Raw genomic sequence first — 22,709 nt, forward strand, 5'->3', positions numbered from 1 at the left:
AGGATGGAGAGGTTCCAAAATGTCCCTACCGGCCTGTCATTGAACAGTCTCTGGGGTATGTCACAAGAGCATCGAACCTAGAGGCAAAGCTAAGCTGCAGGCCTTAACTCGCGCAGCCGCAGTGCAGCTCTGGACCGCCGCGGCCTGGGGCGGGGTGGGGGGCGGTGAAAGGGGGCGGGACTTGTTGGACGGGGCGTGATCGACACCCTTGAGTATTGAGAAACTGGCCCGCCGCTGTCCTGACGTCATTTCCCGCCAAGGGTACTGCTTCCGGGTGTCGGCCCGCTGGCGCTCGTGTGTGGGTGACATCTTGGCGATCGCTTGGAAGCTGCCCTCTTTCCCCTCCCCGCTTCCCGCGTTGTCCGCCGTGCCTGTCTCTGGGGTCCTCTCCCGGCCTCTACCCCGGGTCCTGCTCCCCGCGTTGCCGCCTCCATCGTGAGGTGGGTGTGGTAGCGCGGCTTTCCGCCAGTCTCCCACCCTCGCCCGCAGCCGCCATTTTCCTGCCCGGAGGTGTCCGGTCGTACTGCGGGCCTAAGCTCTGCTGCAGCGCCGGTGACTCGGGCACCGGGGGACCTGCATGGAGGGGTGGGGAAAGCCGCGATGGCCGAGGTGGGATGGCAGGTCAGGGACAGGAGTGCTGGCGTCCGCGGCTACTGCTTCGCTTGAGCCTTGTTCTTTGTGATTATAGCTTTGAGCTGTAGTGATCAGACAGGTCGCACTGCCCTCCAGCCTCCCTGGGGACGAGATTTTCTTTTTTTTTCTTTTTTTTTTTTTGGTAGGGTTTTGCAGTTTGAGAAGCTTCCTCTGAGTGCTTCATCTGTCCAAGAGTTCAGTTTACCTTTTCTGAAACCTTTTTCTTTGAAGGGATATTGGTATGCAGTAGGTGATGATTTTAGTCACTAAACGAATTACAGAAAGGTGCTTTGCTGTTGACATCCTGTAAGTCATACTGCGATGCGTTTGTTTCAGCGAAGACGTGCTCCTTATTTTGTCTGAAATGCTGAGGTCTAAGTTTAAAGGAAGGTGAAAGAATATATTTGCTCTTGGATTTTAAAACTTATTTAAGATGTTTGAAGATTATTTGGGCTGGTACAGGGAAGTTTGCCATTAGAGGAGCTACCTGCAGAGAATGTGACGTCATTATTATTATTTTTTGACTGCTGAGTTATGGGATACAATGCAGTTTTGTTTTAATTGGAAACCTAGAAGTGACTTGAGGTTTTTCCCTAATCATTTGGATGTGGTTGTAGTTTTTGTTTTGTTTTTGAATCCAGGTACAGAATCATGTGAAATAACCTAACCTAGCCTTAGAAGGGAATTTTTTTTCCCGTTGTTTTTATGTACCCATTTTTCAATCAAAGGGTTGAATGTGAATAATTAGTTCAAATATGTTTATGACCCTTTTTCATTCAGTTTTTTTTTTAAAAGATTTATTTATTTATTATATGTAAGTACACTGTAGCTGTCTTCAGACACTCCAGAAGAGGGCGCCAGATCTCATTACAGATGGTTGTGAGCCACCATGTGGTTGCTGGGATTTGAACTCCTGACCTTCGGAAGAGCAGTCGGGTGCTCTTACCCACTGAGCCATCTCACCAGCCCCAGTTATTTTCTTATGTCAGGTAGTTGAAATGTAAAAGTCAGGGTCTGAAGAGATAACTCAGCAGTTAAGAGCACTGGCCCTTCCAGAGTTTCCAGTACCCACATGTCCTATCACAGTATCACAACCATCTGGAACTCCAGTTCCTGGGGATCGGGTGCCATCTGATCTCAGGCACCAGGCATATTAGTGTATACAAACAAAGCACCATGCACGTAAAATAAAATTAACTAAAAATGTTTAATGTTCAGTAAATATTTGTTGATTTACAGGTAGACTGGTTATGGGGGTTTATTCTGATACTTTGTAATATTTGGATATAAATGTTTCTGATACAGGAACTATGAATGGGAGGGCTGATTTTCGAGAGCCAAATGCACAAGTGTCAAGACCTATTCCCGGTAACTTTTTAAAATTTATTTATTTATTATATGTAAGTACATTGTAGCTGTCTTCAGACACGCCAGAAGAGGGCATCAGATCTCATTATGGGTGGTTGTGAGCCACCATGTGGTTTTGGGATTTGAACTCAGAACCTTTGGAAGAGCAGTCAGTGCTCTTAACTGCTGAGCCATCTCTCCAGCCCCTCCTGGTAACTTTCATATTAAGTATTTATAGTTTGTAACACTTTCTGGGTAAGGAAATTTTATTTGCCGGAGTAACAGAAATTGGGCTGGTCTTATGGGTGTGACATAGTCACACACACAGCTTAAATGTTCTCTTGTTCCTGTCTCTAAATTTCTTACTATCTGAACAGGGGTGGGGGTTTGTTTTACATATTTTCATTTAGCACCGTGTCTTGCCTGTCTGACTAGTGGGTAGTAAGAATAAATTCTGTAGGAAGTCAAAATTGATTTTTTAAAAAAAGTGACAAGCCAGTTGTCTTAGTTTTATTTTTTAAATGTTCTTGTTATTAGTAGACAAAGCTAACTTTTTAGGCTTTTGAGAAAATGACTTCCAATCTTTCTTTAAAAGACATAGGAGGCGGTTATATTCCGACAGAGGAGGAGTGGAGACTCTTTGCAGAGTGCCATGAAGAGTGCTTCTGGTTCAGATGTGAGTTATCTTGTCTAAGAACTGTTTTAAAGAATGTATCGGGTGGTTCTGTGGTACCTGTGTATGTGTGTGTGTAGAGGGCAGAAGGCAGCAAGAAATGGTCTCTCTGTGTAGCCTTGGCTGTGCTCGAACTCGATCTGTAGACCAGGCTGGCCTCAGCTCACAGAGATCCTCTTGCCTTTGTCTCTTGAATGTTGGGATTAAAGGCATGCGTCTCCACCAATACCTGGTCCATCTTTCTCACTGAACCTGGAGTTTCCATCATTTGGCTAAATTGGCAGGATCTTCAGTCTCTGCCTCCTTAGATGCGTATTGGTGATCAGAACTCAGAGCCTAGTGTTTGCAGTTCATGCGTGTTACCACTGAGCCATCGCTCCAGCCCTGGCTCATCATTTTTTTTTTTAATTAGCATAATCCCATCCAAAACTTTCACTTACAAACTTGACCTAAGTGCATGTTTGAAAGTATAATTTATAGACTATTTTGGGACACTTTTGGGATATTGTGGTTATTACTAATAGAGATTAAGGAAATAGAATAGCAATTTTGTCAGTAGTAATAGCATGAAAATAGGTTAGTAAAGTTGATAACTACCCTCACTTTAGAGATGAAGGAACTAAGGTTTAGAGGTGTTAAATGTGTCTACTGTGTTACACGTTAGCTGGTAAGTCACTGTTCTTTCTCGAAGTCGGGTGTGTCTGAATCAAAGGCTTGGTTGGGGTTTTAACTCTTACATTTAATGACTGCTGTAACAACTGTTGCCTTTGTTGCCTTTCACTATAGTGAGGAGTTACTATACTATCAACTCTTGCTTTCTGACCACAGATCTTATGATTAGTATAATGATGTTGTTTGTCTATTGTAGACCTGGCTGGCCTGGAACTTGATATGTAGACCAGATCAGGTGTTGGACATTATACAGTGATAGAGTTCATGAGGCCCTGGGTTTGGTACCTAGTATCAGGATGGTGGTAAAGGAATTACAAAAAGATGCCCCCACCCTCCAATTTAAATTCAAGCAAATAACCAATCTCCCAAGGGAACCAGACCAGGCTAGCCTTGAGGTGATTCTTTTGCCTGTGTCTGCTAGAAGTCTGTGTGGACCACCATGCCCTTTATATTTTTTACAGTTGCTGTAGGTAATTCCAACAGAGAGGTAGGATGGACTGTAAGGATTTTTTTGTTTGTTTGTTTTTGTTTTTTGAGACAGGGTTTCTCTGTATAGCCCTGGCTATCCTGGAACTCACTTTGTAGACCAGGCTGGCCTCGAACTCAGAAATCCGTCTGCCTCTGCCTCTGCCTCCTGAGTGCTGGGATTAAAGGTGTGAGCCACCATGCCTGGCTGACTGTAAGGATTTTTAAAGCATCTTTATTTTTATTTGATATGTGTAGGTGTTTTGCCTGTGTTGTATGTCTGTGGCCTACATGTATTCAGGGCCTGAGGAAGCCAGAACACGGTGTCACTCCACTTGCTACTGGAGTTAGAAACTGTTTTGAGCTACCGTGTGGACCCCAGCCCTCGGGAAGAGTGGTTAGTTCTTTCATCTGCTGAGCCATCCCCCTAGCCCTGCAGGATATGATTTTAAAAGGGGGTAGAAACAAAGAAGGAAGGGGCCTGGAGGATGGCTCAGTGGGAAAGTCTGCCAAGCTTTGAGTCTAGTGTATAGAACCCACACAAAGAAGGGAAGGAGAGGAACCACTCCCAAAAGCTGCCTCTGACCTCCATAGGAATGCCATCGTAGTATTCCAGTTTTTAAAGGATGTAAAATGGCAGTTTTCTAAAAGGTTAATAAGAGGGAATAAATAAAAAATAAAGGTCAGATGATAATATCAAGATACTTAGTTTATAAGAGTACTCATTTAAGGTATACTATTTGTCTGGGGAAATAAATTTAGTATGGCTGGTTTGCGTTTATGGTGCAACAAATTATTTCCAAGACTTGATGACATAGAATTAAGAAAGAAACCCCTGCAATCTTGGGGAAGGAGACAGAAGGGTCTTGAATTTGAGTCTGGCCTTGGAGGTGCATAGTTAGTTGACCTGAGAATCGGCTAATCCAAGATTCTCCATGGAAAGACTAGACTTGGTACGTGGGTATGAAATGTAATGTGTTAAGTTAATGGATACTATTGTGTCCAGATTTATTTCTGTCTGATAAATTTATGCTTTTGTGTGTGTCACTTAAAATACCTGTAACTTTATGCTTAAATTGTATTGAAGGGCAGTGATCTATCTGAAGGCAGGATTTCATATATAGTAAAGTGATAAATGAACAATAAGATACTTTTTTAATTACAACATGTTAATTCCAACTTGAAGAGAGAAATAGATGAAAACTAGCTTGCTGTTGTATTTCTATCTGAGCTACTAGACAAAAGATTAATATGCAATTAATTTAATAATTAACTTTTTTGTTTGTTTTGTGAGATAGAGCTCTGTGTTTTCTGGAACTCACTATATAGTCTAGGCTGCCCTTGTGCCTCCCTGATAGGACCACTTTAGACTCTTAAAACAGAGATGAACTAAGTGTTCTCTATCATATTAGCACCAAACTTTGGGAATATATAACCAGATGATAAGAATTTAAAAAGTATAGGTACCAGGACGATTTAATAGTCATGTAATAGAAAATTTTATAACATTTCTTAGATATGGAATGCTATATATGAAGTACATATTTAGGAAATGAGTAATGGAATTTAGTGAGGAGAGTATTGGCTTGTGAGTATTGATCAGAACAGAATATTAAAGTAACTATAATTCCCTGGAAATGTACTGATTATAAAGTTTACACCCTGTTGACATCTGTAAACTATTCCTTCTGGTATAAAATTTAAAATCAGACTCATTATTGTAAAGAAGATGGCACCCATATTAGTCATGCCAACATTATAGCAGCAACCACATCTTGCTTAGCATGGCCACCATGGCTGCTGTCCATAGTTCTTTCCCATCCTCCTGCCATAAGCTGCCTGATACCACAAGTGTTAGCCACTAGGGAGGACATTGCTTGCTTGGTTTCTTTGTCCTGCAAGCAGACCCTTCCATGTTAGGGACTTGGTATCTATTTGTGCCATGTCACCAACAGCAGTGGCAATAGCCTGGATAATGGAAAGGGTTTGTTTGTTTGTTCCCCCCAATAAAATAGCTATTTAAAAGTTGTTGAGGGGAGACATCACTGATGTAGCTTTTTGTGAGTCAGCCATGCTTCAGTGCCACAGCCAACCATAAGTTGCTCATGGGACTTCTGAAATCTTCCTTTGATGTATTAATGCTCTATCTGGGTGAATAGACTCTTCTCACTTCTCTGTATGAGAAGTGATGTTATAACTACTTATTTTCAAATTAGACAGTATTATTAATGATAAAAAACATAGATCTTGGGTCTGGATTCAAGTTCCACCTATGTACACTTTAAGAGATGTGAGATATGGATAAGCTTCTATTTATGTCCTTGTTGATCTGCAAAATGGGGAAGATAGCTACCTATGTCATGTAATTGCTGTGGGAATTACTTCTAATTTTACAAATGGTGGGTATCTATTAAATGTGTGTGTGTATTCTGTCTAATACAGTGAAGTTTCTATGCAAATTTAGAATAGCATTTTGTAGTTGTGAGGAGAAAAGACCTCAAGAAACTGTGGGAATGCTTGTATTGGATATAGTGTGGACAGTGGTCATCACTACTATAGATTTACTTAAAGAAGCAGATTATTTACAGATGGGAGTAGTAATTATATAGTACAGTGGTAAAGGTCACTGACCTGGGAGCCAGAGAACTTGGGTTCTGACCCTAGGTCACCTATGAATCACCTATGCAGTTTGGAAGCACATGAGTTGTCCATTTTGGGTATCACTTTACTCTAATTAGAACAAAGACTAGATAACAGCCGAGAGCTCCTGCAGCTAACCACTCTATTTTTGTGTGACATAAAATAGATCATGTCTGTTGGATAGACCTGAAGCCTAATCCATCAACCCTGCATGGAGTAAGAGGGAAGGTCTGATGGCATGATGGCAAATGGAAGTAGAATAGCACCAGCATCCCATCGCCTGGACTGTCAATCTGTCTCAGACGGGAAAGTGTTGTCCATTGTAGGGTGGCTAACTAATGCATCGCCTCGTATCCTTCTGCTGTTCTTCAGTACTATGTATTACAGTCCTTGAACCAAAATGAACTGATACTGTAATCAAAGATGGTTTGTCCTTTGAAAAATCCTTAAGTGATAATACTTGAAGGCATTCAAGCCAGCAGACATTAAAGAGAGCATTTTTCCAGCAGAGGTAAAACCTGTTAATAAGTAAAGTAGGAAGCAGTCAAACCTTAGGGTGGCTGCAAATTACGTCTGATGGCAAAGCTAGTGTCCAATTACAGAGTTAGAAATCTTGATCATAAAATTTTTATAATAGTTAAAATGATTAATTGTTAGTTTTTAGATTGCCACATAGTTCAGACAAGAGTTGAGCAGACTACAGCCATGGACTGAATGTGGTTTTTGTATTTAGTATGCTAAAAATAATTTTACATGTTTAAAATGGTTGGAAGGAAAAGGCTGATTTGATTGCATATGTATGCAAATTACTGGAATTAATATTTTATGTCTAAAAGTAATATTTTATTAGAAAAGGCTAAGTTCATTTTTTTCATGTTTTGTCTTGAGGTGCTTTTGCCTTAAAATGGCAGTTGTATTTTGTTTTGTTTTCTTTTTCTTTTTTTAAAAAAAGATTTATTTATTTATTTATTACTATATGTAAGTACACTGTAGCTGTCTTCAGACGCCCCAGAAGAGGGCATCAGACCCTATAATAGAAGGTTGTGAGCCACCATGTGGTTGCTGGGAATTGAACTCAGGACCTCTGGAAGAGCAGTTAGTGCTCTTAACCGCTGAGCCATCTCTCCAGCCCCCAAAATGGCAGTTGTATAGTTTGCACGAAGACTGTTTACTCTCTGGCACTTTATAAAGCATGCCATTTACCAGGTGCATGTAGTTATTTGAATTAAAAATAGTTTATGATTAAAAACAAAAGGCAGAATTAATTAAAGGAACATTGGTGGAGTTCAAAGGGAGCTGGGCACTGGGGTCTCAGAGTCTTTCTATGGTGTCTGTTCCTTAGAGACCTAGGATCAGGGTTTCTCTTGGGGACTGATCACATGGGCACCCTTGGGGACTGATCACATGGGCACCCTTGGGGACTGATCACATGGGTACCCTTGGGGACTGATCACATGGGCACCCTTGGCTTCTCTGGTACTGAAGTTCTAGACTGCCGGATGAGAAGTAGGTTTTTAGTATAGACTATTTGTACAAAAAGGTGAGACATTTCATTTAGGTAAATTTATTATCAGTCTAGGAAGCCGTCTACTGGTCAGTTAGCAAAGCTAGCTCTTGCCAAGCTAGTGACCCAGGGATCAACTCCCATCATTGCAGAAAATAGGCATCTTTTAGATATCTTCATATGGTTTCAAGGAATATTTAAAATACATGATATTATTCTAATCACATGGTCAAATATATTTTATATTTTGGTTTAGATAGTATAATATGGAGCCTAAAGTCTTCGGATCAGATATTAGGCATATTTCGGTAGGTTGTGAGACTTAATGCTGATTTAAGTATAGAATAAGGTTTTTAATATCTGCACTTTATTTTGTAACTGGTAGTACTGTGAGCTCCCTGCTACGGATGTGATGATAAAAGGCACCTGAGATAATCCACTCGAGGCATGTAGACTGTGGGATTTGGTTACCGCTTGGTACCAAGTGCTCCTCCTGTGCTCTGCTTCTCCAGCATTCCTGCTTTCCCTGTTACTTCAGATGAGACTCCTCATCATTTTACTGTAACTTGATTATCTTAATGAATTGCTATTGGAACCTAAATACAGATGGTTTCTTGAGTTACATTAATATTTTGAAATGTTTTCTGAAAATACTCCTTTATTTTTGCTTTGTATGCACAGTGCCGCTATAGAAATCTTGGTTGTTGAATCTTCATCTTAATGGTTTTCCTGTTACGGAGACTGATTTATCTCCTAGTATACTCAAAAGTGTTTTCCTCTTGTTGATACGAGTTCTTTTTCTGCCTATAGCTGTGCCGTTGGCTGCCACAAGTATGTTGATTACTCAAGGATTAATTAGTAAAGGTAAGTGTTTACATTCACACTTTGGATATCTGCCTTTATCTTATTTTCCTGACTCTTAGATAAGAAAATAGTATCTTACTCAATAACCACGATCACTGATAAATTTATACAGTGTTAGAATAACTATCTAGACCCACTCAGTGGATTCTATTGATTTGATATTTTGATGTCATTGGGCATGTGTTTTAATTGTTGCAGTGCCTGCCTATGTGCAGGAAGCCCTGAGCTTGAACCCTGGCACTGTGTAAAAGAACTGAGTGTGCTTGCACATGTCTGTAATCCCAGCACTTGGGAAGTAGAAGCAGGAGGATCAGAAGTTCAAGGCCAGCCTGGGTTACTTGAGACCCTGCCTCAAAACAAAAACCCCAACCAACCAAAACAATCTGTAAGAGCAGAAAAGTACCTTAACATTTGTTGCTAGGTCTGGAGGGATGGTTCAGTGGTTAAGAGCATTTGATATTCTTCCAGAGGACCTGAGTTTAGTTCCTGTTCCCACTTCAGCTTCTCACACAGGCATAAATTAAACACCAACCAACCAACCCTTGTGGCTGGCTAGTTTGCAAGGAGAACAACAACAAACCTGGGCTAACTGAACACTGTGGCATCTTGGAGATTCTTAGAAATACAGTTTATGGGTCCATACTAAGCATGCTGAGTCAATATTGCAGTCTGTTTTACACATTTAAGGTTTTTCATATGCACTGGCTTAAAGACCTATAGTTCCCTATTCTGGCTTTGTCTTCTCATTTTGGGGCATAGGTAAGGATGAGTTGGCATTCAAAAAATACTTAGAAGGCCTGGAGAGATGGCTTAGCAGTTAAGAGTGCTCATGTTATTGCAGAGGATTCAGGTTTGATTCCAAGTACCCATGTGGTAGTTATCTTAGTTTGAGTTAAGAAGAAAATGTTTAAGTGGGGCTGGCTTACAGTTTCAGAGCTTTAGTCCTTTATTGTCATGGCAAGAAGCATGACAGCATGCAGGCAGACGAGGTGCTGGAGAAGGAGCTGAGAGTTCTACATCTGGATATTTAGCAGGAGGAGACTATGTGCCACATTATTAGGCCTAGATTGAGCACATAAGACCTCTAAGCCTGAAGTGACACACTTCTTCCAACAAGGTCACACTCCTAATAGTGCCACTACCTATAGGCTAAGCATTCAAACTCAGGAGGCTAGGGAGCCATTCTTATTCAAACCAACACAGTGGTTGACAGTTATTTGTAAGTACAGTTCTAGAACCCAATAGGCCAAGAACCCAATCTTTAAAATAATTTAGAAATTTAGGAGTCTGGCTAATAATACGGTTTTACCTGTCTGTGTGTACATGTGGGTGTGGTCTTGTTTGTCATCAAACACCTCCACAGGTTATCTCCCTGCCCCAGAATTCAAGTAGGTAGACTAGGCAGGCCAGCAAGGCCCAGTTCTGGGGTTATTATGTACACTTTACCAACTGAGCTGTGTCCCTAGCTGATAGTAATCTTTTTAATATTCCCCAAAGGAACTAACTTGTTAGCTTAAGTAGTACAGTGTATGTCTCTGAGATTCAGTGTAGGTTGAGGATTAATACCTTACTGGTGTGGTCAGCAGAGTTAGTTGCTTGTTAAATTTATTTTGTGAATGACCAGACTTTTGTAGCCTCTACCTACAACAGTATGGTATTCTTTGGAGTCCTGTTTTGACTTTTTGTTTGTATCCTATGCACATTTTTCACAAGGGGAGCTGGAAATTGAAGGCCTTGCTCTGTCACTGAGCTGCATACACCCTACTCTAAGCTAGCAGTGCCATGGATTTTAGAGACAGTGCTTGCAGCTACATCCCCTTGATTGGCTCAGTGAGGTGATTTGAAAGTACAGGTGCTTACTGTTAAGCCTCACAGCGTGGATTTTGTCCCCTGAGCCCACTTGTGGTAGGAAAGAACCACCTCCTGCAAGTTGTCTTGTGTCCCTGGGGTGCTGGCCAACCATACACACGAAGTCCATACACGCATACACGCACACAGTGAACAAGCAATCAGGTCTCCGTGGTTGTCTCTAGACCAGCATTGATGAGCTACTTTTTTCTTTTAAATTAGAGCCCAGTATATCCAGTTCCTGTGGTCGCTGTAAAGCCATGGTCTACTAGGATGAGAAGGTGGTCTCTTACACTTTTTTTAATAATTAAAATGAAAAGCCACCTGGACTCAAGGCACGTGTCACGGACCCCGCCCTGCTTTGAAAGGAGTATGTTTGCTTACTACACTGATGCGTTTTCCTTAAAAGACAGTTAAGGTGTGAGTCCACCTCTGAGCTCTGGCTTTGTTCAGCGTCCTCCGACATTTATGGCTGTCTTACTTATTACTCTTACTTTATAATAGGTTTTAGTACCTGGTGATAGTTTATTATTTTTCAATGTTACCTTGGCTTTTTGTGTCTATATATGTTTTTTGGAATAAGCAAAATGTTTTTATTTTAAGTTGAACCTTGAGTTTGTAGGTGAATTTTTGGAGAATTGTCTTCTTCACAGTATTTAACATTTCACCTATTGAGCATGGTGTATTTTGTCATATTCAGTTTTCTCACTTTTAATGTGGAACTGTTTATATGTATGGCTGCAGTGCTTCCTGGCTCTTGGATGATTTTAGCCCTATAATTAATCAGCTCTTTTCAGACTTTGTTGTTGATTTGTAGATAAAAACATTTACTCAGTCTCTTGACTGTGTCAAGTGGTCATTTTTTTATTCACCTAGTCCAGTAGTCTATAGAGTTTGACATTTAGAAAAAGTTCTGTTGACACTGAATTCACAAAAAGGAGTTACTGTTGGCACTTGCTGTTTTGCAGTAATTGAAACTTTTTTTTCCTTCTCTAACAACATTACTGAGAAATACTTAATTCTTCTTTAGGAATCCTGTCAAGTCATCCAAAATATGGTTCCATTCCTAAACTTATATGTAAGTATGAACAGTGCTGAGTTTTTCCTAGAAATGATTAAATTTAGATCAGATATTTTAAGTAATTTATGTTACATGTTTATATGCTGTTACAAATCAAATAAAAATTTTCATTAAATATACTGCTTGACAGTTTTAATGTCAGCATAAAAATCCCTGTGTTGGTTCAAGGGTTCTCCCTTTTGCAATATAAAAGAACTTCATTTGAGATTACTTTAAACACAATACTTAAAAATAAATTATTGGTCTATTTATGGTAAAAGAAGGCTGCTTAAGTATTCAACTAGTCAAATAATTATGCCTAGAATTGGCATTTTTTTCTTTACTTTTTATATTTTATTGTGTGAGTAACAAAAAAGAAGCTAAAACTATTCTTTAGAAACTGCTTATGAAGCTCTTCCTGAATCTGTCCATGTAGCTTCTCTTTTGTGTTGGAAACACGATGTGATGAGGATGTCATATTAGGTTAGACTTTTAGTTCATTATTTTAATAAGCTTGTTGTACAGTTTTGTTTTTAAAGGCAATTTTATGGGATTGTTGGGACTTGTAGCATAATTCCATTTTATAATAAAAGAAATTGCGCAAATCCACAAGGCTAGAGCCAATTTTGGTTGCTTACCCATCATCTCTCTCTCCCTTGCTGTTGTGTATGAAGCAGTGTCTTAGGATTGCTCATGCTACAGCTGCTTAACTTGGAATGACTGACCTTGGAGAAAGAGAGTGAGTTACAGCCACAGACTGTCTGTAGGGATGCGCGGTAAAGCATGGTTATGATCAGTCTAGGTAACCATGAACCTAAGGAGAAAGTGAGTTATAGCCACAGACTGTCTCTAGGAATGTGACTTTATGTTGCATGGTTATAATCAGTCTAATCCTGAACCGAAGAGATACTTAGAAATGTATTTTTTTAAAAAATGCTGTTTCAGAAAAAAAATTTGTCAGAAAAGGTCCATTCAGTGACATGATTTTTATTTGTTTATGTTTTACACATAAGTTGCTTGTATCGTGGGATACTTTGCTGGAAAGCTTTCTTATGTGAAAACTTGCCAAGAAAAGTTCAAGAAGCTTGAAAATTCCCCCCTTGGAGAAGCACTGCGGTCGGGAGAATTGCGGCGCTCTTCACCACCAGGGTAAGTGCCCTCACACATCACACCTTCACACCGACTCTGCTTTTTAAGAAACAACTCTTGGTCAGAACACAAGGCTTGAAACTCTGCCTGTCGCCATTTCCTCTGGCATGGAAGTGTTAAAAAGTGGGGCAAGATGTGGCTGCTTTTAGGACCTGTAAAAGAATAAAGGATTTTTGTTTTGATCAATTTGGCAAGCACTTGGTTTACTGCATTCTGGATTTCTTTCAAGTTACCAGATTTTGTCTGTCCAGCTCAACTGATAGTCACTTTTCTCTTTATTGCTTATGAGGAAAATAAGCTTAGCAGAAAATGCTTGTCTATTTGATTTTTGTGAAGCTCACAGTACCTTTATGTTCTAATTGTCTCATACCAAGAACCATAGTTAATTCTTAAGTATATATTTCAAACGTGAGCTGGTGCTGATAAAGCTATTTGGAGTTTTGTTTATTTTGTTATTTACAAAACTATAAATCAGATAAAAAAGGAAAAGCAAAACCTGAAGGTTCAAGGTTGTTTACAGTTTTAAATAGAGGAAAATTTGGAGTCAGCATCATGTCCAGTGGAGAGGGATGGATGGATGGGTGGTCATGTGTGCTAGTGGGCATTGTGAGCTACTATGAAGTCTGAAGTGTCTGGGTGACGTGTATTTGATAAACTGAAGAGATACAATATAAAATTAAGTATTTATAGAATTGTTTCTAAAGAAGAGTTTACACCAGTAAAATAGTGTAAGCGCTTAGCCACGTGTCATATTTTATCCTTACCCAAACTTGCTACAATATGATTTTGTTATTTAAAGTTAACGTTAATTCTTCAAAACAAAACAACTGCAAGAAAACTCTTGCAAAAAGATAATGTAGTGGGATGGCACATGCAATCCACACCACTGGGAAAGTTAAGGCAGGAGCTTAGTCGGACCAGCCTGTGCCCATCTCTGTCCTGCTGCCAAAACTAAACACTTGGAAATGTTAAAAATCTCAGGTTCCAAAGGTAGATGTAGTGCCACATGCCATTAATGCCAGCACTTTAGAGGCCGATCTATGTGAGTTCATGGCTAGCCTGGAACCATAAAGTGAGTTCCAGGACAGCCAGGGCTACACAGTGAGACCCTGTCCCAAAAAATAAATAAGCAAGCAAACAAACATTTTTTTTTCAGAATTCTAAATTTAATAAAGCAAACAAAAATCATATTTTATTAATATTAAACAAACAAATTTTTTTTCGGATTTCTAAATTTAGTAAAGCAAATGTATAGCCCATTTCTGACTTTCTTGAGGAAAAAAAGAAATGGTTTGGATTTTATATTGTGAAACTATAATATCTAGGTAGGTAAGATCATTAAGCTGACTGATGAATTATTTTGTAATGGAAACAACAAATTTTATGTGTAGTAATACCCATGTCTGTGTCAGCAAGGCATAGATTATATGGACTGTAGCTGTGGACATAACGTCCTCCTCCTCGTTATGGGCAGCATGGACATGTTTATGAAACCTGATCTGAAGGAGGCTTTTCTTTGTGAGAGACACCTACCCCCAAAGCTAAATATTTAGAAAATGGAATGTATGTTTTTCTATTTCCCTTTATGGAATGACTATTTACTTCTGAGGCAGTTATACTATAGCCCAATCTGGTCTCCAGCCCCAGGATATTCCTAAGTGAGCCTTACCATAGTCGTCATCATGTTTACTTAGTAACCATGTTTAAGGTGCCTAAGTGGGTCAGGACATAGCATAACTGCTTTTATAACAGAAACAAACTTTATTCAACTGCTTATAAATAACTTAAAGTTATGAGTATTTTAGAAATTCATAGCTTTTATATGTTAAGGGCAATGACTCTTTGTTCTTACGTATTATGCTATTCTTTTTCAGGCACTATACTCAAAAGCCTAAATTTGACTCAAATGTGAGTGGTCAGTCCTCTTTCGGGACATCTCCAGCAGCAGACAACATAGAAAAGGAGGCGCTTCCTCGTTATGAGCCAATTCCATTTAGTGCTTCTATGAACGAGTCCACTCCCACTGGTATTACTGACCATATTGCCCAAGGTAGAAACTTCTCTTGAAATGAATTTCAGCATTTTATGGTCCAACGTATGTATACACTTTATTTGATGCTCTTTTCTGCTGGATCTCACCTCTGCTACTGTCTGCTGTCAGCCTAACTTCATCCATCAGCCTGACTCAGCATGTCTGTTCTTTTTGTTGGTCTCTTCATTCATCCAACATACTTTGCTAGGTGTGAAAGAACAAAGATGGGCAAGGCCTGCTTTGTCGGTTTGTCTTAGGCTACAGAAGTAGATGGGAAAGTTAGAGATTGTCCAGTGGCTGAATGTTCACAATCCAGCAAAGAAGTGATGACTCTGCCTGTGGTGAGCAGGGGCTTCAGGGAGGTGTAGGTTATATACTTGACTTTCAGTTTCCAGTCTAAAATTGTAAAGAAAGTTATAGCTGTTGTCATGCAAGAAAATCCACTTAAAACCCATTGCAAAGTTTGTGTAAATACAAAGTTCAGGGTGCAAACGTGAGGTAAAAACCTTAGATTAAGGCTGGGATCTAAATTATTTAAAATTTGCTCTGATCTTGTAATTAGTCATCAGAAAACTAATTTATATTTGCATTTTGAATGGAGATGGTAATGCTTCTCAGAGAACTGTTGGAATTTGATGAAGTAATTGGACACAATGCTAGTAGACAGTTAGCAAATGTTAGATCTCTTCCTTTCATTCTACTCTACAGTGAAAAGAAGGAAGTTCTTTATCTAAAAACCTAAAACACCAAGAGTTGTGGAAACCGGAAGTTAGGACTGGGACACATGATGCGGTCTTTGTTTATTTAAAATAATTTTTTCCCATGTTTTGTTATAAAACGATATGTTTACTTATTTTCATTCCCATCCTGACCTTCAGTGTGGGGATATTATATATGATAATATTTTTCTAAAGTTTATGACATCTTAACTCAGATGGCTTGGATTATATAGAACTTTGTAGAGTACGTGTTGACAATAATTTTGAAGGCTAATTTAGCAACAGTTATGGTCTTGGCTTTGTTTTGTCTTTTGGAATCTAGATTGAATTTACATACAGATGAAGGAGTGGGGAGAGAGTGCAGTGGAAAATGAGAAACTGATGATAGGTTAGGGAGGGAGTGCTTAAGATGGTGCCAAAAGGGACCTGGGTATCTCTGAGCTTAAAGGATCCACAAGTATGGCTCTCTAAATTAATTAGAATTAAGGGAGATACAAAGTTATCTTTTGTTGTCTTGGTAGCATTTCAGTTGCTCATTAGCCTGCGTGTGACACTTGGTTTGGATGTGGCAATGCAGAATACTGTCTCTGAAGATGGGGTGGAGTGGGGGGGGGGGCTGTTGCAGAAAAGATGAGCCGCTTGAGCTCAGGGGAATGTTGTTGAATACCTTAATCCTAAGATGGCCTCCATGTTCTTCTGGTGGGATCAAAGATACCAAGTATATTCCAGGAACAGGAGGAGTTGAGATACCAGCTTTCTATGAAGGCAGCTCTTGTCCTTTGCCTGTGTTTCATTTTCCAGTCCAGTTCAGACCTGTTCTCCTTGTATTTTAGGCTTGCCCAGGTCTTTGGTTGCAGTGATGTGCATCCTTCCTGCCATTTTCATCAGCATAATCTTGTGTTCTAAGTTTTTCCATGTAAAAGCAGATAAAAGTCTCTTTGGTCTTTACCCACAAGTGAGAAAGATCCATACTTAATATAACCAGTGCCCTCCGAGGCAGCCATTCATTCATCTGTCCAGCTGTGGGGTTGTGAGTGTGTTGTCATCCTCCCTCCAGATCAAACTTAGCACTCACCAGTGTCGCCCCTGTGGATCCATCCCTGTCCACCGTCCTTGCAGTGTCAAACCCCGCCCACCCCCCACCCCCAGGACTTCTACCCCCGTGCTCTGCCCAGATGCTGCTGTCCCTTCCAAGACACCTTCTACTTTTGCTGGAGACTTGTTTGCCCCCTTGTTAGCTCTTTTTCAAGGATCCAAAGACTTAGTGATCTTTTCAATGAGAAGGCATTCTGCCATACCTGTTGGTTAGTTCTAGCCATTGCTGTTACACGCTTTCTTATTCCTTCCAGGTCTTAGTAACTTGCACAGAGCTGTAAAGTATATTCACAGTATCCTGCCATAGTGTTTTCAGTCAGCTTTCCACATGGTGAAAATGTGAAATCTCTGCCAACCTTGTGTGGGGTTTATATTTTCATTTATCACAAAGCATCAGAAAAATATGTTTTTCTCTTTTTGCATCAGAAAGAGACCTGGAAGGAGTTGTAGAGGTCATGTGGTCGCATTATGTCACAGGTGGAGAAACAGGGCTCAGAGAGGCTTAGTGATTTGCCCAAGGACTTGCCCAGTGGCTAGTCAAGTGAGGGTTGCAGACCCAGCAGTCCTGACGACATCAGGACTTTAAAGATCCTCTTGGGAGGGGAAATGAGTTCATTGGTTGCTTACCACTAATGCAGTTCAAATGTTTAAAATGAATATAAGATCATTTCTAAATTAATGTAAGAATTATTTTTCTTTTTATCCAGCAAATATTAGTTTCTAATCATGGCATATTAGAGCAAATTACCAGTTGAAATCCTGTTTTATATTGATACAGTATACTTTACCAAAATAAAAGATTAAAGTTGAAAGTGCTACTTAATTCTCGTTGCTTGAAAGATTCTGATTATTCTCGGGTTTTAAATTAATACCCTTTATAAAAATTGATTCAAAATTTAGTTTGTATATTGCTAAAATAACATGACTTGTTTGTGGACCTTGCTGGAAAGTACTTTCTGTGTGGTGTATGGACTTGAGTAGGACAGGCACTGAATGTTTTCATCAGTTATTCTTTTGAAATGTTTGTATGGCCCTTTAGCTATGTCTATACTTAAACTGTGTTGCATCTTTGACCTGTCAGTAACGACAGAGCCCACGGTGTTGTTTCTGATGTCAGTAACGACAGAGTCCACGGTGTTGTTTCTGATGTCAGTAACGACAGAGTCCACGGTGTTGTTTCTGACGTTGCTCACACATGAGCTTTCTTTGGTAGGGAAGAGAGCAAGTGGCTGACGTTGACCTTTTCTTCCACCTCAGTATTGTGAGTCAGACTGGTGGAATGAGGCCCACTCTGCTTAAAGGCTGGTTCTTACGATGAAATAGTTATTTTAAGTATTTTTGTTCGAATACCATAAACATCCATTAAAAAAAAATTTTAAGTTGTATGTGCCCATAGATTTATTAATATGATTTACTGTCAAGCTTTGTTCTGTTGTGACCAGTAGACTCTCTAACTCTATACATAGCATAATGACTGCAGCATTTCGTAAGTTAAAGCCATACTGTTAGATCTTATAATTACTATTCTTTTTCTGGCCATGGCTAAGTTTATAAAAATTTCAACATTAATCTTAAATTTTAGAAATATAGGGGAGAAGGGATCTACTTCTGTAGCTCTCTTGGGAGACGCCTCTAGTATCTTTGGAATGGTAGCAATAGTTTGCTCTTATGTTTTTTTATCTTTTTGTTTCAGTTTTAAGTAAAAGGCATTTGCAAAATTTAGTCACTTTAGATTTATCCATTTCCTATGACCACTTATTAACTGTTTGTTGTTTTAGGACCTGAGCCCAACCTTGAAGAAAGTCCCAAAAGAAAAGGTGTTACATATGAGGAATTAAGGAGTAAGAACAGAGAGTCCTATGGAGTAACTTTACCCCACAAGACTGACCCCTCAGTCAGGCCTATGCAGGAAAGAGTGCCCCAAAAAGAAGGTATGATGACAGTTGAGTCTACTCATGACTCTAGATTGGAAACTGAAGTTTTAGCTTAAGAGGTTATTATGCTAATATGTCTAACTCTTCAAGATATTTACCAAAATAAATTATTTTTAGAAGAATAGTCACTTAAGAGTGGGTGAGATGACTCAGCAGGTAGAGGCACTTGCCACCAAGCTGATGACTGCATTTAGTCCCTGGGGATCTGATGGATGCTAGAGAGAAATAACCAACTTCAGAAAATTGAACTCTAACATGATGCAACATACAACATTTTATTTATTTATTTGATATAAATAATAACAAACATTTTTTTTTTAAGACAAGGTTTTTTCCTGTAACCCTGACTATCCTAAAACTTACTCTCTAGACTAGGCTGACCTCAAACTCACAGAGATATGCCTGTCTCTGCCTCTTGAGTGCTGGGATTAAATGCACGTGCCACTACTGCCAACTAATAATTTTTTAAGTTACTTATTTCACAGTTCCCACTTTAAGGTATTTCAAAGAATGTTGTGTGCAAGAAAACAAACGTTAGTTAGTTAGGAAGACAGAACAAGGAAAGCAGCTCTTAGTACAGGGTTCTTCCTTACAGAGAATCACCTTGGGAACTGATACCTTCTCCCTAACGATTGAGTGTGTCTGTCGCCTAACCAGGGCTAGCGACCAGAGGCTGATGACTGTCCAGTAATGGTATTCGAGCAAAATTATGGAGTCACAATTGAGTAGTAAGGTGCTTTATTGAACGTTTGTGTAATTGAAAGGGTTATACATCTTACAGGCAGGCTTCTATGGCTTTTCCAGAGGAGGAATTTTACTTTTTCTCTATAATTCATAAACTCTAAGTTATAATTTAATTTTGTTGGACAGCAATATGTTCAAAAAGTAAAACTTTGGACACATTTTTAATAACCATTTTTATTTAGAATTTTATGACTTCTAAAGAATGTCAAGGGCTGGCCCATGTTTTTCTGTGTGCCTATTTAAAAGTTGAGGGAAGTGGTTAGAAATGCACAGGACCCTGGTTTCTATATATAGCACAACAAAGTAATAAATATGTAATGGGTAAATAAACTATCAAAGGCAGGGACAAGTCTTAATGCCTCCTGGAGGACCATGTGTGGCAAAGTGCAAAACTGCACAGCAGTCCTTGGTAACTTACAGCCAAGTCTGTCTAGTTGCTGACAGCTGCTTATCTTACAGCTGCTTCTGCAGCCTTGAGGCATCTCAGTGTTGCTGTAAAACTCTGTACCTTTGGAGTAGATATGAGACCTGGAATGCCGCTGTGGCCTCACTGTAGGCACGGCCTTTGTGCTGGCTGACAGAGGCTGTGTGCAATCCTGACGCACACACGAGGGCAGTAAGCTTTCTGCCCCTTTTTATGCTTCTTTACTCCGTGTCTCACAGATACATCTGCACTCATGAGTCAGACAAGAACTACTGTATTTTAATTTATTTTACTCACGTTTTAGTGTAACAGGCTAGGGAAAGCTTTGGTGTGCTTGTGGCATTTGCTCCATTTGGCATGTGGAGCTTGAACTGGACGTTCTTGGGGTGCTGTTCCACGACACAGGAATAAGGCACAGGAAAACAGCTCTTTTCCTTCTAGGAGAAAAATTGAGGATTTTCTTGTGCTTTATATTACAATGTAAAGAAAATACCTGTTATGAAATTGTGATTTTTATTTTTCTAAAATGTTCTTAAATCTAGATAGAAATTTGGACATTGGTACAGTGTAGACCCAGAATCATTGAAAGTATTAATAATTTGAGCTTTAATCTGGGCAATGGTGGCTCATGCTGTGAGTCTCAGCACTGGGGAGGCAAAGGCAGATAAAGCTCTGGAGTTTGAGGCCAGCCTGGTTGATAGAGTGAGTTCCAGGACAGCCAGGGCTGTTACACAGACAAGAAGCTCTGTTGTCTCAAAAAAAATACAAAACAAAAACTGAGCTTTATTTGGATTATTTATATTAGTATTTATTTCACTAGAAATGAAGATAGAAAGCATATTAACAGAGCAATACTACCACACATCATAGGTATGGTTCTAGAAAAATATCATATGGTTATAAAGAACAAAGCAAACTGATAGAACACTGGGGCAATGGACCGTGATTTGAATGTGACTTCTAGACTCTCAGAAGAGCCTCATCTCTGCATTGTTAGAATTACCTGAGCTTCGCCATAGCTGTTAACTCACAGATGGAATCTCTGGAGAATAGAAACTAAAGGGATGCAGGGAATAGGGCTGGGTGTAGCTCAGGGTGCTGTCCCAGCTGCCCTAGGGAGGCCCTGGCTTCCATCAGAGCTGTCAACAGAAGACAGTAGTGAGTTTGAAATTTAAAGTGTGAGATGCCAGAATATGGGAAATAGTTTCTCCTTGTCATTTAACAGTTGATAGGCAAGATCAATTATACTTGTATTACTTTTTATGAAAAGCAAAATTCTAGTTTATTAGTTGCTTTTGTTTTGTCTTTTTAAATAACTTCCTGGTAACTGTGTTTTGGTATGTACCCCATATTCATTTAGGTAAATCTGTAAAGGCAAACACTCAGACATTGGACTTAAAACAGATCTTTCCATCTCAGTTCTTGTTAAGGCTTATACCTTGGGCAAGTTACTAATCAGCCTTCTCACCTGTAAAATGGGGGTTGCACAGCTCTGTAGTCTGATAATAGGGCCTTTGTAGGCAGCCCCACTACAGTTGGCGCTCAGAGGGTCTTTCTCATCCAGTGCAAACACAGCGAGCGTCTCATCATCATAGCAGAGTTCACGTGGTGTCTGTGATTGTTTGGAATCATCAGTTCTTTGTGCTTTTTTCCTAGTCAAAGTAAACAAATATGGAGATACTTGGGATGAGTGAAAGACTCCCATCATTGGACCTACTGAAGGCCTTCCTTCCATATCCAGCTTCATCCAGGTGTCGTTTGTACCTACATGCTTGGACTCAGCAGCAGATTTCATAAATACAGTTAAAACGAAATCCTGGTTTGTGTGATTTAACATACAATGCTTTACAGACTCAGATTTTATGTTTGCTATTGTGTAAATGTACCGGCCTGGGCACTGAGAATGGTGGGTTTATGCCACAGTTGTGTGCACTTGGTGAAATTGGTTTCAGTTACAGGGAGAGACTCATGAAACTCAACTGTGACTCTCGATCAGCCCAGCCCATGTGACGATAACTGATAGTGCATGTTGAGGGGGGGAGGGGGGAGCAAGCACACGCCTAGGGCTCAGCTTCGCATCAGTTATTAAAAGGCTTTTCTCCAGCATTTCTCGAGCATCTTAATGTTTGTGATGAATAAAATGTAAAAACACGGAGCAACTGTCATTCACATTTTTATGGCTTTGTTTGAAATTTGCTAATGCGTTTTCATGTAAAGGTCTTAAGTAAGTGGTATTTTAAGCAAAAGAAATTTGTGATGCAAATAGACTCCAATACACAGTAATAGCTGTCTTTTTGTTTTTGTTTTTTTTTTAAAGATTATTTATTTTTAAAATATATGATGTGTACACTGTAGCTGTCTTCAGACACACCAGAAGAAGGCATCAAATCCCATTACAGATGGTTGTGAGTCACCATGTGGTTGCTGGGATTTGAACTCAGGACCTTTGGAACAGCAATCAGTGCTTTTACCCTCTGAACCATCTCACCAGCCCTAATGATTACTTCTAGATTAGCTTGTGGTACATAGTAAGGATTCTGTCTCAAAACAAAAACCAAAACAAACAAACCCCTCTTTCCTAGGAGTCTTATTGCACAGCTCATAAAAAGTGCAAGTGCGGGCTGGAGAGATGGCTCAGTGGGTAAGAGCACCTGACTGCTCTTCCAAAGGTCCAGAGTTCAAATCCCAGCAACCACATGGTGGCTCACAACCATCCCTAACTAGATCTGGCGCCCTCTTCTGGAGTGTCTGAAGACAGCTACAGTGTACTTACATATAATAAATAAATAAATCTTTAAAAAAAAAGTGCAAGTGCTCTTAGAATCTGGTCTGGGTAGATTACTCTGGGTAAAGCTCCTCTCATCTTGGAGACCTGTGAACTCTTGTTACCTGCTTTGCAAACTTTC

At 39.7% G+C, this 22,709-nt stretch overlaps 1 protein-coding gene across 3 annotated transcripts; it reads left to right on the plus strand.

The window, feature by feature from the left end:
- The first annotated feature begins 228 nt into the window (after positions 1-228).
- On the plus strand, positions 229-21,958 carry Ociad1 (OCIA domain containing 1). Of its 3 annotated transcripts, XM_021162930.3 has the most exons (9): positions 229-440; positions 1,939-2,001; positions 2,576-2,656; positions 8,745-8,798; positions 11,677-11,724; positions 12,720-12,855; positions 14,730-14,905; positions 18,480-18,632; positions 21,460-21,958. In XM_021162930.3, the coding sequence occupies exons 2-9, from the start codon at positions 1,944-1,946 to the stop codon at positions 21,495-21,497; spliced, it is 744 nt and encodes a 247-aa protein (XP_021018589.1). In that variant the 5' UTR covers positions 229-440; positions 1,939-1,943; the 3' UTR covers positions 21,498-21,958. The 3 variants fall into 3 exon arrangements, with proteins under 3 accessions (XP_021018589.1, XP_029333303.1, XP_029333302.1); XM_029477443.2 differs by lacking the exon at positions 18,480-18,632 and having other exon boundaries at positions 14,730-14,950; XM_029477442.2 differs by lacking the exon at positions 18,480-18,632.
- Positions 21,959-22,709: the final 751 nt, after the last annotated feature.

This window comes from Mus caroli, unplaced genomic scaffold (genome assembly GCF_978045245.1).
Source record: "Mus caroli unplaced genomic scaffold, Mus_caroli_1 scaffold_4, whole genome shotgun sequence".
Taxonomy (NCBI): Eukaryota; Metazoa; Chordata; class Mammalia; order Rodentia; family Muridae; genus Mus; species Mus caroli.

Bases quoted from the DNA above. Each gene is read 5' to 3' on its own strand.
- Ociad1 (XM_021162930.3), top strand. From the start codon at position 1,944: ATGAATGGGAGGGCTGATTTTCGAGAGCCAAATGCACAAGTGTCAAGA. The intron at 14,906-18,479 runs GTAGAAACTTCT...TTGTTGTTTTAG, and splicing joins TACTGACCATATTGCCCAAG to GACCTGAGCCCAACCTTGAA. The intron at 18,633-21,459 runs GTATGATGACAG...CTTTTTTCCTAG, and splicing joins AAGAGTGCCCCAAAAAGAAG to TCAAAGTAAACAAATATGGA.